Source organism: Sinocyclocheilus anshuiensis, unplaced genomic scaffold (genome assembly GCF_001515605.1).
Source record: "Sinocyclocheilus anshuiensis isolate Anshui unplaced genomic scaffold, SAMN03320099.WGS_v1.1 scaffold397, whole genome shotgun sequence".
NCBI lineage: Eukaryota > Metazoa > Chordata > Actinopteri > Cypriniformes > Cyprinidae > Sinocyclocheilus > Sinocyclocheilus anshuiensis.
This window is the reverse complement of record NW_015539841.1, coordinates 84,070-99,948: the sequence shown is the minus strand read 5'-3', so window position 1 is coordinate 99,948 and position 15,879 is coordinate 84,070. Positions and strand designations below refer to the sequence as shown.

General features: G+C 37.3%; 1 protein-coding gene across 1 annotated transcript in view; it reads left to right on the top strand.

Moving 5' to 3' along the window:
• The window catches only part of cacna1db (calcium channel, voltage-dependent, L type, alpha 1D subunit, b), a 103,491-nt gene that overhangs the window by 54,986 nt on the left and 32,626 nt on the right, over positions 1–15,879 (top strand). The window contains 11 exon segments of the mRNA XM_016480709.1: positions 1,007–1,118; positions 1,208–1,253; positions 2,477–2,534; positions 2,621–2,753; positions 12,147–12,276; positions 13,123–13,182; positions 13,431–13,537; positions 13,652–13,739; positions 14,781–14,888; positions 14,992–15,044; positions 15,119–15,265. Coding sequence (XP_016336195.1) covers positions 1,007–1,118; positions 1,208–1,253; positions 2,477–2,534; positions 2,621–2,753; positions 12,147–12,276; positions 13,123–13,182; positions 13,431–13,537; positions 13,652–13,739; positions 14,781–14,888; positions 14,992–15,044; positions 15,119–15,265 — 1,042 coding nt within the window.

The window sequence follows — 15,879 nt, the reverse complement described above, 5'->3', positions numbered from 1 at the left end:
GTGACCATCTGATCTGGATACAGTCTGGATCTGATGGCTAATATTAGCGTAGATGCCATTCTTTTTACGATGTAACACGTACATTTGGTGTTATGGGAAGTGTTTCCGGTTCCGGATGACCTGATTAATGCAGCCTAACAATCCTTTAACAGATTTGAATTATAGAAATGTGATAGTGTATTATGTGTATGCCAGGTGAAAGAGATGGGGTTTTAATCTAGATTTAAACTGACAGAGTGTGTCTGCCTCCCGAACAACACTAGGTAGATTGTTCCAGAGTTTGGGTGCTAAATAGGAAAAGGATCTGCCACCCGCAGTTGATTTTGATATTCTAGGTATTATCAAATTGCCAGAGATTTGAGATCACAGCGGACGTAAAGGACTATAATGCAATAAGAGCTCATTCAAATACTGAGGTGCTAAACTGAGTGCAGGGCTTTATAAGTAATTAGCAAGATTTTAAAATCTATACGATGTTTAATAGGTAGCCAGTGCAGTGTTGACAGAACCGGGCTAATATGGTCACACTTCCTGGTTCTAGTAAGAACTCTAGCTGCTGCATTTTGGACCAGCTGGAGATTTTTTTATTAAGCGCGCAGAGCAACCACCCAATAAAGCGTTACAATAATCTAACCTTGAGGTCACGAATGCATAAATTAACGTTTCTGCATTTGACATTAAGAGCATAGGTCGTAATTTAGATATATTTTTAAGATAGAAAATGCAGTTTTACAAAGGTTAGAAACATGGTTTTCAAAGGAGAGATTGCTATCAAATAGCACACCTAGGTTCCTAACTGATGACGAGGAATTGACAGAGCAGCCATCAAATGTTAGACAGTGTTTTAGGTTATTACATGCGGAGGTTTTTGGTCCAATAATTAAAACCTCTGTTTTTTTTCAAAATTTAGCAGTACGAAATTACTAGTCATCCAGTTTTTTATATAAACTATGAATTCCGTTAGTTTAGAATGTGTTCCTTTTAATTTCTTAACACATCTGATCAGACATCTTACTGAACGTATTCTTGGCCATTGCTGTGGATAACCTGGCAGATGCTGAAAGTCTGACGTCAGCCCAGAAAGAGGAAGAGAAGAGGAACAAGAGAAAGAAAAGCAGGTGAGCGCTCCTCTCTGACACCCTGAGAAGAGTTTCATTCAAACACTGGGCACAATCATCTGCTAACATACAGAGTGTGTTTTGTGCAGGAGTATGAGCATATACAAGAGAGATGGTGACGATGGAAACTTAAAGGTGGGTGACATGGCTCTCTGGAATGCTTGACTAGTCATGTGTTTATTTCTTTGCTAAATGGCTGTACTCATCTGAACATGATCACAAAATTAATCTGCTTAGGGTGACACTACCACCCTGACGGGGTTTACTTTGTTATAATGAGCAGCTGACTCTACATTATCACCAGTGTTGGGAAGGTTACTTTGGTTTTAATTTTAAAGGAGACATTGGATGCAAAATATCTTCATTTGCATATAAATGTGTCTTAGCAGTGTGTGGACACAACCACCCTACAATGATAAAAATGCACTCCTTTTTTTTTAACCCCCCAAAAACCTAAACAGTCTCAATTATCAAGCCATTTTGATTTTGGAATAAATACCAGCGCTCTCTGCCACCTTCAGCGGGATCGGGAAAGGTCCGATTTGAACACGGGATACCCAAAGTGCAATGGTGCTGTATGTCAGCGCGCTGCCCACAAGGCTAAAGGTCAACACACTTTTTATTTTTTATGATTATTTGCAAATCGCGTTTGCTCTTCCACAAAAGAGAGGGGTGGGGTGAGCAGAGCTCATTAGCATGTAAAGAGATATGCACCGAAACGAGTCGCTGTGAACAGAGCTGTTTTTGACAAGGTAAAAAGGGTGTTGTTTTACACGACCACTGAGACCATTTCAAGAATACCCTAAAGAATCATACCAACGTGGAAAATGGGCATCTGATGTTCCCTTTGAAGCACAGCACCACAAAATCAGACTTACTTTAAAATCATTCTGAGGTTAAATACATATTTAAAATCATAACAAGAAATAGTTTAATAGCTATGATACTGTTTTTGAAATCAAATCTTTGCATAGACAAGAAACACTGGAATCTAACAATGCCTTAGAAAAAAACAGTTGATCTTAAAAAAATAAATCATATACATAAACCCTATGGGATAAGCATGTTATAAACTTCTGAAACATTGGTGTTTCATATTTTAGAGCAGTCACTGCAATTTATGAAAGAACTCAATTAAATATGTATGTGGGAGTGTTTGTGAAAAAAATCAGATGTAACCCCCTTTGTAATCCTTAACATTTTCATAAGTAACTGTAATTTAATTAAATATTTTTTCTTAGTAACTGTAACTGATTACAATTACTTTTATTTTGTAATTAAATTACGTAATTCCGTTACATGTAACTAGTTACTCCCCAACACTGATTATCACTATTACTGAGGTCCTTTGGTTGCAGGCATCTGGTGATCAGGAGGGTGATCAGGATAAGGCAGAAGACATGACTGACTCCTCAGGTGAACCTCTAATAGTGTTTACCACTCAGCTCTGCACATGATCTCCAGAAATGTTAGCTGATCACTGTGATTATGTGTGTATGTAGAGGAGGATGAGGAGAAAGAGCCTGAGGTACCGTCAGGGCTGCGGCCCCAGAGATTGTCAGAGCTGAGCCTCAGAGAAAAGACGCCACCCATCCCAGAGGGCAGCGCCATCTTCATCCTTAGCAACACCAACCCGTATGTCATACAAATCTTTAAAGGGAGAGTTCACTCAGAAATGAGACTTCTACCATCATTTGCTCACCCTTATTCCAAATCAATATGACGTTATTTACATTTACATTTTTTCATTTAGTAGAAACTTTTATCCAAAGTCACTTACAAATGTGGAACATCACAAGCAATTTATCGTACCATATGCATATTACAAAATGGCAAGTTTAAAGCAGAAGCTAGATTAGTACACAAGCTACAGCAGTATGGAATGCCATCCCTGACATAATTAGAAATAAATAAATGTACAAAGAAATGTAAAAAAGCAAAAATAAATAATTATTTATAATTTTATTTCCTTATGTATTTAAAAAAAAATGTTTTTGTTTTACCTCAGGAATAGCAATTGAGCCAGAGTAGGCGAGGGGTAAGCTTTGAGGCCACAGTGACACCTTGTGGTGCTCAAACGAAGTACAAGAAGTGTAGCCTACATGACGCACCTGATGATGGTGTGGGATGAATGACTTAAATGGTCAATATGGCCAAAATCTTATATCACGGGTTATTATTTCAGTTTCACGTGGGGGGTTGTTTCGGCTGGGAAGCGTGCAATCTGTGATCGCATGCATTTGCTGAAGCTCACGAAAGCGTGTAATCGCTTACTTATGCGCGCTGTTTTTTTAGGTTTCACTTTCAACGCATACAATGCATGTTTCAAAAATTTGGGATTGAAGGAGGCATCAGTTACTGTAGAAGATTTGTCGCCTTGCACCACTTCCCGTGTGGTCACCGCATCAACTGATAATAATGGGTTCTCTTGGTGTAGACACAGCTTTAGACACGGATTAATCACACGTCTTAGGCTGGAAATATCCAGAATTAGGTCAAACAAAAGGTGTCCATGGGAACGGAGCTAGTGAAACACACACGCCATGCATTGAACATACAAGCATCATGCTCATCCAAACAGCGCCTGTTGTGTGCCCTCAGCTTTTTGAGCTAACTGCATTTTATCAATGTAACTTCCAAAAACAACATTGACAGCATCAGAAACAAACCCGTAAACTGATGTCCAGGGGCATTTTTTTAACCGTATTAAATGAATGCATCATGAATATGGAATGCCACGTTCTTAATTCCAATCGATAAATTCAGTCAAAATAATAAGGCTCTAGGGCTGTTACTAGTGAAATCCAATCAGTGTCAACAAAAGCCATCATTACTGAATGCATTTACACTGCAATTAGCCTACAAATGCATAAAATGTTATGAGATGAATGTTTTAAATTTTGAAGGCAGAAATATGTCATGATGGAATCAATTAAATTATACGTTTAATATGAAACTAAAACAGACTCTAGGTGGCGACAAGTTTTTCATGACAAAATGATCAAAAAGATGGCAGGTAGGGGACATGTTTCGGGGGAGCACGACTTATGTTGAGAGAACGACATTTATTTCTCATGGCCATGCGTTTAATGCACAAACCATAATGCGTGACCATAGCAACCTTGGATATTCAGAAATTGATATTATAGATACAATAATATTTTGTTTTGAATTTAAGAAAGTGCAGAATTAAGAATTATTATATTAACCCATACTGCACATACCAGGCCAATATGTAGTCTAATATTCTTCCTTTCTTTATTATTATTAGTAGTAGTATTAGTCATCATCATCATCATCATCATCATAGCCTATATCCAAAATAAAATTAAATAGGCTAGCCTATATGAAATACTAGACTTGTGGAATATAGGCCTAATCATTTTATGACGCATTGTGATGCTGATGTAAGCGATTCTGCATAAATGTTACTAAATAGGCCTATCATACATATTAACTTACTGTTGTAAATAAAGTACTCTTGTTATATGCTATATTAATTAACAAAAGTTGCGTATGACTTTGGAAGCAAAGCACTTAATTGCGTCTGATGTTTCCAGATAATCTTACTTACCAGATAATGAACGTCTTTAAAGCAATATATTTGCGCACATTTTGGTTTTTATGAAAAGAACATGCATGAATGAGAAAATAATGCGGGAAGAGCTAGTTTTTAAATGCAATAGGCTAAGCCACAAAAAAAGATCTCGCGCTGACTGACTCACCTGCGTGCATGGAAAGCTACCTAAAATGCATCACTGAATTACTTCAAAATATATCTGTCTTGTCGAGTATTCGCATAAGCATAAATGGGTATGTCTTAAGTGAAAGTAAACAGCTGTGTTAAATTTTGATGTGTAACATTAGATCTGTGATTTAGATATTAATATAGTACACCTGCTGCTCACTGTGTCATTAATGTTAATAAAGAAAAGAGGGAATCACTCACTGCTCTTGACCAGTGAGTGTCGGGCTAGTGGTTCAAAATTTGTACTTGCCCTGCCACAAAAATATAAAATAGTGTTGTTATCATTATTTTTGATACCAAAATTTTAGATAACAGTTCAGTTTTACAATTCTACCACAACAAACTAGTAGCCTAATAAATAAAAAAGTTCAAACATCAAAGACAAGTGGACAGTCAGTAAATAAGAACAAATTAACAAATTATAAGCAATAACACAAATAAATAAATAGAACAAAGATAAAAATTAAACAGTAGCCTACTTTAGGTTTTGGGGTTTGTCAACTCTCACGACCAATTCGTATGTATTTTGCTCATTGTACGAATTCGTACGACCTCACTCGTACGACTTTGTACGATTTGTGCTGTAGTGATATCTGATGCATTTTTCCATATAAGAGATTTCCTGGGTCTCACTTGTGAAACAGACATTACAGTAGGCCTACATGAGTGTTAGGGTTAGGGTTAACCCTGCTACCTAATGCTCACATCGTCTCATTTTGGGTAAAAATAGAAAAATAATACTAAAATACTTTGTAACGCAGTAACTTGAGTAGTTTTTCAGCAAACTACTTTTTTACTCTTACTTGAGTCATATTATTTTTCAGTACTTTTACTTGTACTCAAGTAAATTATTCCTTAAGTAGCAATACTTTTACTTGAGTACAATTTCTTAGTAGGCTACTCTTTCCACCACTAGCTGTTAGACGCATATCCAATCGTTTGTGCGGAGAGTGGAAGCTAAAGCATGCTCTGCAGGACATGGAGGAAGGAGCAAGCGCGATCACTTGCATTTTTTTCTAACAGTGGAAACAACTTAAAATACGCAGTCAGTTTTGCTCATAAAGGTAAGTGTAATACATCATTCTAAACTGTAAAGGGTCTAGTTTTATTTGTGTGCACTCACAATATCAACAAAATGTTGTGCTTTTATAAAATAAAGAAAACAAACGCTTTCTGCCGTCTCGGTCTTAAACAGGACCGCTTCACAATGATGAACCTAAACTCAGCGAATTACCTCACAGACATGATAAAAAATATAGAGAAAGCTTTAAATTACTACTTTAAAACGAAATAATTCAAATCGAAAATAGAAACTCTTTCATTATGTAATCCCTGCATTTCTCTTTAAAGGCACATCCAATGAGGAGATGGCAAGTCATTTTTTTTTTCATCACCATTATTGATGGATGTTTAAAACATAAAAATAAGGAAAAGCCTGAAACAGGCCCGATTATAATTTGCATTTTATTTTATAATTCTGCACAATTAAAAAATAAAACACAAATTATAATGGCATACTGTATATGTAAAACTTTGTCCTATAATTGTATAGCTGCTTATATTTTCTGATTTTAATGTTGCTCTGTTCTGATTCTTAATACCTTAAAATGTAAAAGATTTGCTGCAACGCAATTTTGTCTGATATATTAATTATTTATTAGCCTATTGTTTTTTATCCATGCAGCAAATGCTTTAAAAACAGCTTAAACAATTTTAAAGTACTTTTCACTATAAATTTTACGGGTAGCTTGAATGTAAAACATTGTCATGAATTCGTTGCATTCCCATTTGTAAAATAGCCAACAAATTAATTGTTGTAGGCTAACCCGATCTCATGAAAGTGCGTATAGCATGATTTTCTGCCTCTATTTTGCGTAATATTTATATGCAGAAATTTACTTTGGCATGCAAAAGACTGATAAATTCATAATTAATGGCATGGCTGGCTCAGTCGACAGAAATACGGTACATACAGGCCTATAATAACTGCAGAAATGTTTGCGGGGCAAATCTCATGTCAGTCTGAGCGCTCATGGCACGCACAGTGCGTACCGCCGTACACCTGTAGGTGCCACTGTGTGGCAGTATGCTTCAAAGTTGGAAAAATTAGCAGGATTTGTTCATTTCCTTCGGGAAAATCTATATAGGCTACAGTAATGCACACGGGCTTCATCGAATACTCCATGCATCTGTTGATTTAATCTTATACGTGGATTATTTGGTTTCATTTAGTGTGAATCTTCATTTTCAATGGCTCTGATAAGGCTAATAAACAAGTTGATATGTGACCGGCCAACATTATACCAAGCAGTAGCCTATAAATTTGGATGTTCTCACATTTAGATCTAACATGTAAAATATAACGTTAGAGATTTAAAATATGGACACCTTTTGTTTGATCTAATTCTGGATATTTCCAGCCTAAGACGTGTGATTAATCCGTGTCTAAAGCTGTGTCTACACCAAGAGAACCCATTATAATCAGTTGATGCGGTGACCACACGGGAAGTGGTGCGAGGCGACAAATCTTCTACAGTAACTGATGCCTCGTTCTATCCTGAATCTTTGAAACATGCGTTGTATGCGTTGAAAGTGAAACCCAAAAAAACTGCGCATCAGAAAGCGATTGCACACTTTCGTGAGCTTCAGCAAATGCATGCGATCACAGATTGCACGCTTCCCAGCCGAAACAACCCCCCCACGTGAAACTGAAATAATAACCCGTGATATAAGATTTTGGCCATATTGCCCATTTAAGTCATTCATCCCACACCATCATCAGGCACCTCATGTAGGCTACACTTCTTGTACTTCGTTTGAGCACCACAAGGTGTCACTGTGGCCTCAAAGCTTACCCCTCGCCTACTCTGGCTCGGTTGCTATTCCTGAGGTAAAACACGCCCTCCTCATTACCCTACGGACAAAAAAAATGTAGAAATAAATAAATGTGAAAATAAATAAATGCAGAAATAAATAAGTGTAGAAATAAATATATCTGGAAATAAATAAATAAATACATCTGTAAATAAATACATAAATGTGAAAATAAACAAAAGTGGAAATAAATGTATAAATAAATAAAATAAAAAAAATAAATAAATGTGGGGAAAAAAAAAATAGATAAATAAGGAAATAAAATTATAAATTATTATTTATTTTTGCTTTTTAGATTTTCTTTGTATATTTATTTATTTATATTTGCTTTTTTACATGTCTTTGTAAATTTATTTATTAATTTATTTCTAATTATGTCAGGGACGGCATTCAATAAGGGGCGAGTGGAGCTCCACTCAAGAGCGGAAATATGTCACCTCCACTAGCCACGCCATGTTGGTCCGGGCAAACTTTTAAAACAGTTCATCTTTTTAATGTATTTTGAATATATTTTTATTTTGAATTAATTTATTTAAAATGGGGGGTGCAGGTTAACAGGTTAAAGCTTTCGTTTTGTATCGTTTATGAAATGTTATATACATATATAAATGTTATATACAGTGCTTTGCATATAATGTCACCTCTTTGTATGTAATGTTGATATTTTCTGTACTTTTATCTTTGGTACTTTTACCTTGGCATTAATAATAATAATAATAAACTAAGCTTTTACGGTTTATGACAAAATGGCGCTGAAGTCTTTTAAAATTTTTTCCCCCAGCAATTTGCACTACAGACATTAAAACATAGCAGTAGGTTTAAAATACATGTTTAGAGGGCCTCTGCCTTTTGTTCACATTTGTTTTTTGACCATATAGTTCAACTACCAATGTAACATTCCATACATTTTAGAAAGTAAACATTATGTTTGTGATATTTAGCAGTGAACAATAAATGAAACATTAAATAGATTAAGTATTAAAATGAAAAATATCTTAACCAGAATTTTGTGTGTTGAATTTTGTATTTTATGCAAAATAACAACATATACAAATCAACCACAGTAAAATAATGAAGAATAATTTCCACAATTTAACAGTTTTAATTGTTTTTAAGTAAAAAAAACATCTTACACTATATTGAAAACACATGAACTGCAAGTAACCATAATTGTTACAGTAAAGACACATTGCGTGCGCACACACACACACACACACACACACACACACACACACTTCAATCTTCAAGACTGTAAAGCAATCCCAGCTACAGTAGCCAGGGTGGTCATCTGAGGAGTAAAACCCCAAAAGCACTCCCTGTTGTCCATTTCCCTGGTAACCAGCCCCACAGTCTTTGTAAAGCTGGCTGCACTGTAGGCGACTGCACATAGAGATGGAGTACGGCTTTCTGTACTTTTGATAGTGTCTCTTTGAATATCTTTTCCAATTCACCACACCTGTTCAGTATCAAAACACAATTATGACAGCACATTAAGTCACACAATTTAGACAATAAATTAACAAATCTTTAACTGCCACAAGTTTCATGCTAGGTAAATGGAAGAGAGTGAGATTACCTAGCCTAATTGTTATACCCACAAAAAACAAGAGGGGGCAACCACACTTATTGAACTCACTATCAAGCCAGCTGAAGTGTGCCTCCTGTTGAAAATGCTCCTGGCTGACAATGTTGTTAAATCTCTGGCATCTCAGAGCCAGCCTGAGGATTGCAGAGCAGCCATCTTCTAGAACTACGAAGACAAGGATCCTCTGGAGAATGTCATCTGGCAACTGTAGATATGAAACATGATTTACATTACAAGCCATTTTCATCAACATTGTGTTTATGAACACATGCCTGCAAAATGTCAGTGGCCACTGCTCCATCCTATGAAACCCTTGTGTCACCTTCAAGAAGTCAAACATATATATATATATATCGTCAATCTGCATCAAACTGCTTTCACAACACCTGTGAAAATGCTGCGAATTAAGAATTCTGAGTGGAATTCTGGGAAAATGGTTGTCCATAGGTGTTGACAGTGACAGTGCTGACGGCTTGTGTCGATTCGAGGTCACAGAGGTCAGGAATGGGGGCGATGAGGTACAGAGGCTGGGCGCTGGGGGTTGTGAGGAATAGCGCGCAGTAGTGGACTCCAGCTGACATCCGCTCAGCCTTTTCTTGCCCTTTGTCATGCGCCCTCCTCACCTTCAGAGCTGTCAGTGACTTGTCAGAACCAATCAGAGAATCTAATAGTATCTGCCAGCCATGTACAAGTTTGGACAAGATGACATCAAATTGCTGGTGCTCCGCGTCAAGCGCCATATGCAAACAGATGTCTTCATTACTGGGTCGCAACTGCTTTAAAAGACAGCATGCTCCTATTAGTAAACAACAAATCGCATTGAGTGACTGTGAGGACTGCTATTTTACAACTTTATGTCATGTTTACGAAATCACAATTCTAAAATTATAATTCAACTTTAAACTATTAAACTATTAAACTATTTTCAACTTTTTTTTACCCATGCAGCAAATGCTTTAAAATTACTTTATTGCATTCCAGATGCTTTTATAGTACTTTTCTTTATAAATTTTAGGGGTAGCTTGAATGTAAACATTGTCATAAATTCTATTTATTCCCATTTGTAAAATAGCCAACAAATTAATTGTTGTAGGCTAACCCGATCTCATGAAAGTGCGTATAGCATGATTTTCTGCCTCTATTTTGCGTAATATTTATATGCAGAAATTTACTTTGGCATGCAAAAGACTGATAAATTCATAATTAATGGCATGGCTGGCTCAGTCGACAGAAATACGGTACATACAGGCCTATAATAACTGCAGAAATGTTTGCGGGGCAAATCTCATGTCAGTCTGAGCGCTCATGGCACGCACAGTGCGTACCGCCGTACACCTGTAGGTGCCACTGTGTGGCAGTATGCTTCAAAGTTGGAAAAATTAGCAGGATTTGTTCATTTCCTTCGGGAAAATCTATATAGGCTACAGTAATGCACACGGGCTTCATCGAATACTCCATGCATCTGTTGATTTAATCTTATACGTGGATTATTTGGTTTCATTTAGTGTGAATCTTCATTTTCAATGGCTCTGATAAGGCTAATAAACAAGTTGATATGTGACCGGCCAACATTATACCAAGCAGTAGCCTATAAATTTGGATGTTCTCACATTTAGATCTAACATGTAAAATATAACGTTAGAGATTTAAAATATGGACACCTTTTGTTTGATCTAATTCTGGATATTTCCAGCCTAAGACGTGTGATTAATCCGTGTCTAAAGCCGTGTCTACACCAAGAGAACCCATTATAATCAGTTGATGCGGTGACCACACGGGAAGTGGTGCGAGGCGACAAATCTTCTACAGTAACTGATGCCTCGTTCTATCCTGAATCTTTGAAACATGCGTTGTATGCGTTGAAAGTGAAACCCAAAAAAACTGCGCATCAGAAAGCGATTGCACACTTTCGTGAGCTTCAGCAAATGCATGCGATCACAGATTGCACGCTTCCCAGCCGAAACAACCCCCCCACGTGAAACTGAAATAATAACCCGTGATATAAGATTTTGGCCATATTGCCCATTTAAGTCATTCATCCCACACCATCATCAGGCACCTCATGTAGGCTACACTTCTTGTACTTCGTTTGAGCACCACAAGGTGTCACTGTGGCCTCAAAGCTTACCCCTCGCCTACTCTGGCTCGATTGCTATTCCTGAGGTAAAACAGGCCCTCCTCATTACCCTACAAACAAAGACATAAATGTGAAAATAAATAAAAGTGGAAATAAATAAATGTATAAATAAAGGAACAAATTAATACATTGGAAAAAAATTAAAAAATACATAAATAAGGAAATACAATTATAAATAATTATTTATTTTTGCTTTTTTACTTTTCTTTGTACATTTATTTATTTATTTCTAATTATGTCAGGGATGGCATTCCATACAGCAGAAGTAAATATGCAGAAAAGAAGAGCACAATAGCCATTTTTTTAACAAATAAATTTTTAACAAGAGCAGATGTTTAGCAGAATGTTCACACTGCTCTTTTACAAACAATAAAAGCATATTTTAAAGCACAACAAAATATTAAAATACCGATTTAAAAATGTACTTTAATGCTTTTAATCTGATATTATTACAAAGTTTCGTTTTTGAAGTGCAAGTTTAGTTTAAGTACACTAAAGTGGCCTTATATTTTATTATTATTACATAATCAAGTACAGTTTTTTAAAAGTATACTTTTAAGATTAGAAGTACACTACAAATAAGAATGATTCATTTTCACAAGGCGTTTTCAAAAACATCTTCTGGACTGCCATATTGTTCATTCTCACACACTGTTGTCCGTCTGATCTCTGTCTGTAACGCAGGATCCGTGTGGCGTGCCATCAGCTCATCAATCATCAGATCTTCACCAACCTCATCCTCATCTTCATCATGCTGAGCTCCGTCTCGCTGGCAGCCAAGGACCCCATCTGTAACTTCTCTGCCCGAAACATTGTAAGACAGCCAAGAAAAACTTGTTCTTTTTAATAGCATAAAATACACAAATATGGGGAATTTCTTCTTTAAACACAAGATCTAATTATGCAGCACCAGTTAGACTCATGCACTACATTATTTTGTTACCTGATTTTCTTCATGTTCACAGTTTGAAGGAATAATGATTTCCAAATGGGAATTCACAAGAAGCTTCAAATGCAGATTCACTGTTTACCTATTGAATCATTTCACTGATTCAGTGAACACATGATAGTATAAACCTTAATCAGGTTTAACGCCATATTGAATTTAACATGTCTATTAACTAGATCGCAATGACTAGATAATATTTAGCATATGCACATTGTAATGTCAGTGGATGATGGGCTCCTCTTGAGTCTGGTTCCTCTCAAGATATTTTTTCCTTCAATTGTCCCATTGTCCCTTGTCCCATTTGGCTGGTCACTTAAATGGCTTTAGATATTAATGCTTTGAAACAACATGGATTGTGAAGGTGTCACGGTGCACACACACGAGGAACGAGGAGACGCTGGAGAATACTTTTACCAAGACTTTATTTTCAGGAACCAAGGGAGACGAACTCAGGAAGACGTTTAACAGCGGACAGAGAACTTGGGACTGGGAACACTATTTATACACACAGGAGGAGGGGATGATGAGACACACCTGGGAGCAATGAAACACTAATCAGGGGAGGAACAGGAAACTAACCAAATAAGGGCATGGGAAGGCACATGGGGAGCAGGACACACAAAACATGGAAGAAAGTCTGACAGAAGAAGCTGTAGAAATAAAATAACTTGAACTTTCTCCTTTCTTTGTGTGTCACGTTGTTCTGTGCAGGTTCTTGGTTATTTTGACTATGCCTTCACTGCTATATTTACTGTGGAGATCTTGCTGAAGGTAAAGACCCCTGTCTTATTTCCATCTGCACACTATATAATGTGATTATAACTCTCTTACCTGTTCTAGTTTATAAAGATGTGCTTTACTAGTTTCTTATTTGGGGTTATTGAGTTGGACAGGAATTCACAACCCAATTCAGTTTTACTATCAATTTTATTGATAACTGATTCTGTAATAAACATAATCTGAAAGAATTCCTTTAGCTTCAAGCAGTTTAGTTCACTCTTCTTTGTTGTGTTCATCAGATGACTGCGTTTGGTGCTTTCCTTCACAAAGGAGCTTTCTGCAGAAATTACTTTAATTTGCTGGATCTGCTGGTGGTTGGAGTCTCCCTTGTTTCCTTCGGCATACAGTACGTACATATCACAACCAGCATTGCTGGATTATTTCAGTTCTGTACATTTGAAGACAGTCACTGTGTTCATGTTCAGCAGGTGAACGTTTGCTGTGTGTGTTTTGTCTGCAGATCGTCAGCTATTTCAGTTGTGAAGATCTTAAGGATTCTACGTGTGCTTCGACCTCTGAGAGCCATCAACAGAGCCAAAGGACTCAAAGTCAGGCACTGCTATCTCTGTCTGACACAAGTATAATGTGAAGCTCACCAGATATAAAAGATTGTGAAGATCTGTGTAAAGGTGCTACAGTATTGGTTATATTTAGAAATGAGGTGCAGATTTATTGCAGTTAAAGTGAGAAGTCACAATAATGTAACAGATGACAAAGAACATTTGACTTTGACAAAAAAAAGGTAACACTTAATTTTAATTGTCCACTTTAGAGATTCTACTAACTAAATGTAACTTTGCAACTCCATGTCAACTACAAGTCATTAGAAAATTAGTAGTCTGTCTGCTTAATATCGGCTAATTCTTTATTTTGATGGTGAATCTAAAAACACAATTTAGATTCATTTTGCATCCAAACATTTTGTTTGGATGCAAACATTAGTCTTGCCTTGACATTCTTTATTGAGAATAGGGGTCATGTCATAAATGTTTGTTTGTTTTTGTTTTTACATTTTTAAGCATTATTTCAAAATGCTCTGATAACTGAACAGCTGCAGTGTGAAATATTTTCAAAACAATCTCGCCACTTTTTGTAGTGAGAAGGAAGTGTTTGACTTCGGACAATTCCTGTATATTTAATGCAGTGAACTCTTATAAAATTAAAATATCAGGCAAAATTGCATTTCTCATGTCACGACTCCTTTAGAATAAGATTAAAACTCATAATCCCTTTTAATTGTAAAATGCACTAATGAACAAAACATTTTTCGTTAACACTTTACAATAAGGTTGTAATGTTAGTTAATGAACAATACATTTATTACAGTATTTATTAGTCTTTGTTAATGAAAATACACTCGTTCATTGTAAGTTCATGTTAATTCACAGTGCATTAACTAATGTTAACAAGCACAACTTTTGATTTTAATAATGCATTAGTAAATGTTGAAATTAACATTGCCTAAGATTAATAAATGCTGTAGAAGTATTGTTAATGCTTAGTTCATGTCAACTAAAGTAGTTAACTAATGAACCTTATTGTAAAGTGTTACCCATTTTTCTTTTCTTTCTCTCTCTCTGCCAGTGCAGCATGTGGTTCAGTGTGTGTTTGTGGCCATCAGGACGATTGGGAACATCATGATTGTCACCACACTTCTTCAGTTCATGTTTGCCTGTATCGGTGTGCAGCTGTTTAAGGTGCTCCAGCAAATACTTTCACATGAAAGCAAGATTTTGTATTTACCCCACTCCATTAACAAGCAGTTTTCATTGTTACATGATGAAAATGTGTTGTCCTCAGGGGAAGTTCTACCGCTGTTCTGATGATGCAAAAACAAGTCCAGAGGACTGCAGGTGAGTGAATGAAGAGTTTCACAGTGAATACACAGTGTCTGCGCCTGTGTTCCACCATCTTTTTGTCTTTCTAGAGGGACGTTTATCGTGTACAGTATTGGTGAGACGGCACTGCCACAAATGCGTGAGAGGATCTGGTACAACAGTGACTTTAACTTTGATAATGTGCTGATGGCTATGATGGCCCTCTTCACCGTCTCAACGTTTGAGGGCTGGCCAGCGTAAGACCATAGCGCACTCACACACACACACACACGCGCACGCGCAAGCGCACTCTCACTCTCACTCTCACTCTCACTCTCACTCACACTCACACTCACACTCTCACACTCTCACTCTCACTCTCACTCACACTCAGACTCAGACTCTCACTCTCACTCTCACTCTCACTCACACTCACAATCTCACACTCACACTCACACTCTCACTCTCACTCTCACTCTCACTCTCACTCTCACACACTCTCACTCGCACTCGCACTCGCACTCGCACTCTCACTCTCACTCGCACTCGCACTCGCACTCTCACTCTCACTCGCACTCTCACTCTCACTCTCACTCACGCTCTCGCTCTCGCTCTCGCTCTCGCACTCGCACTCGCACTCGCACTCGCACTCGCTCTCGCACTCGCTCTCGCACTCGCTCTCGCACTCGCTCTCGCACTCGCACTCGCTCTCGCTCTCGCACTCACTCTCGCACTCGCACTCGCACTCTCACTCTCACTCTCACTCTCACTCGCACTCGCACTCGCACTCTCACTCTCACTCGCACTCGCACTCGCACTCACTCACACACTCACACTCACACTCACACACTCACACTCACACACTCACACT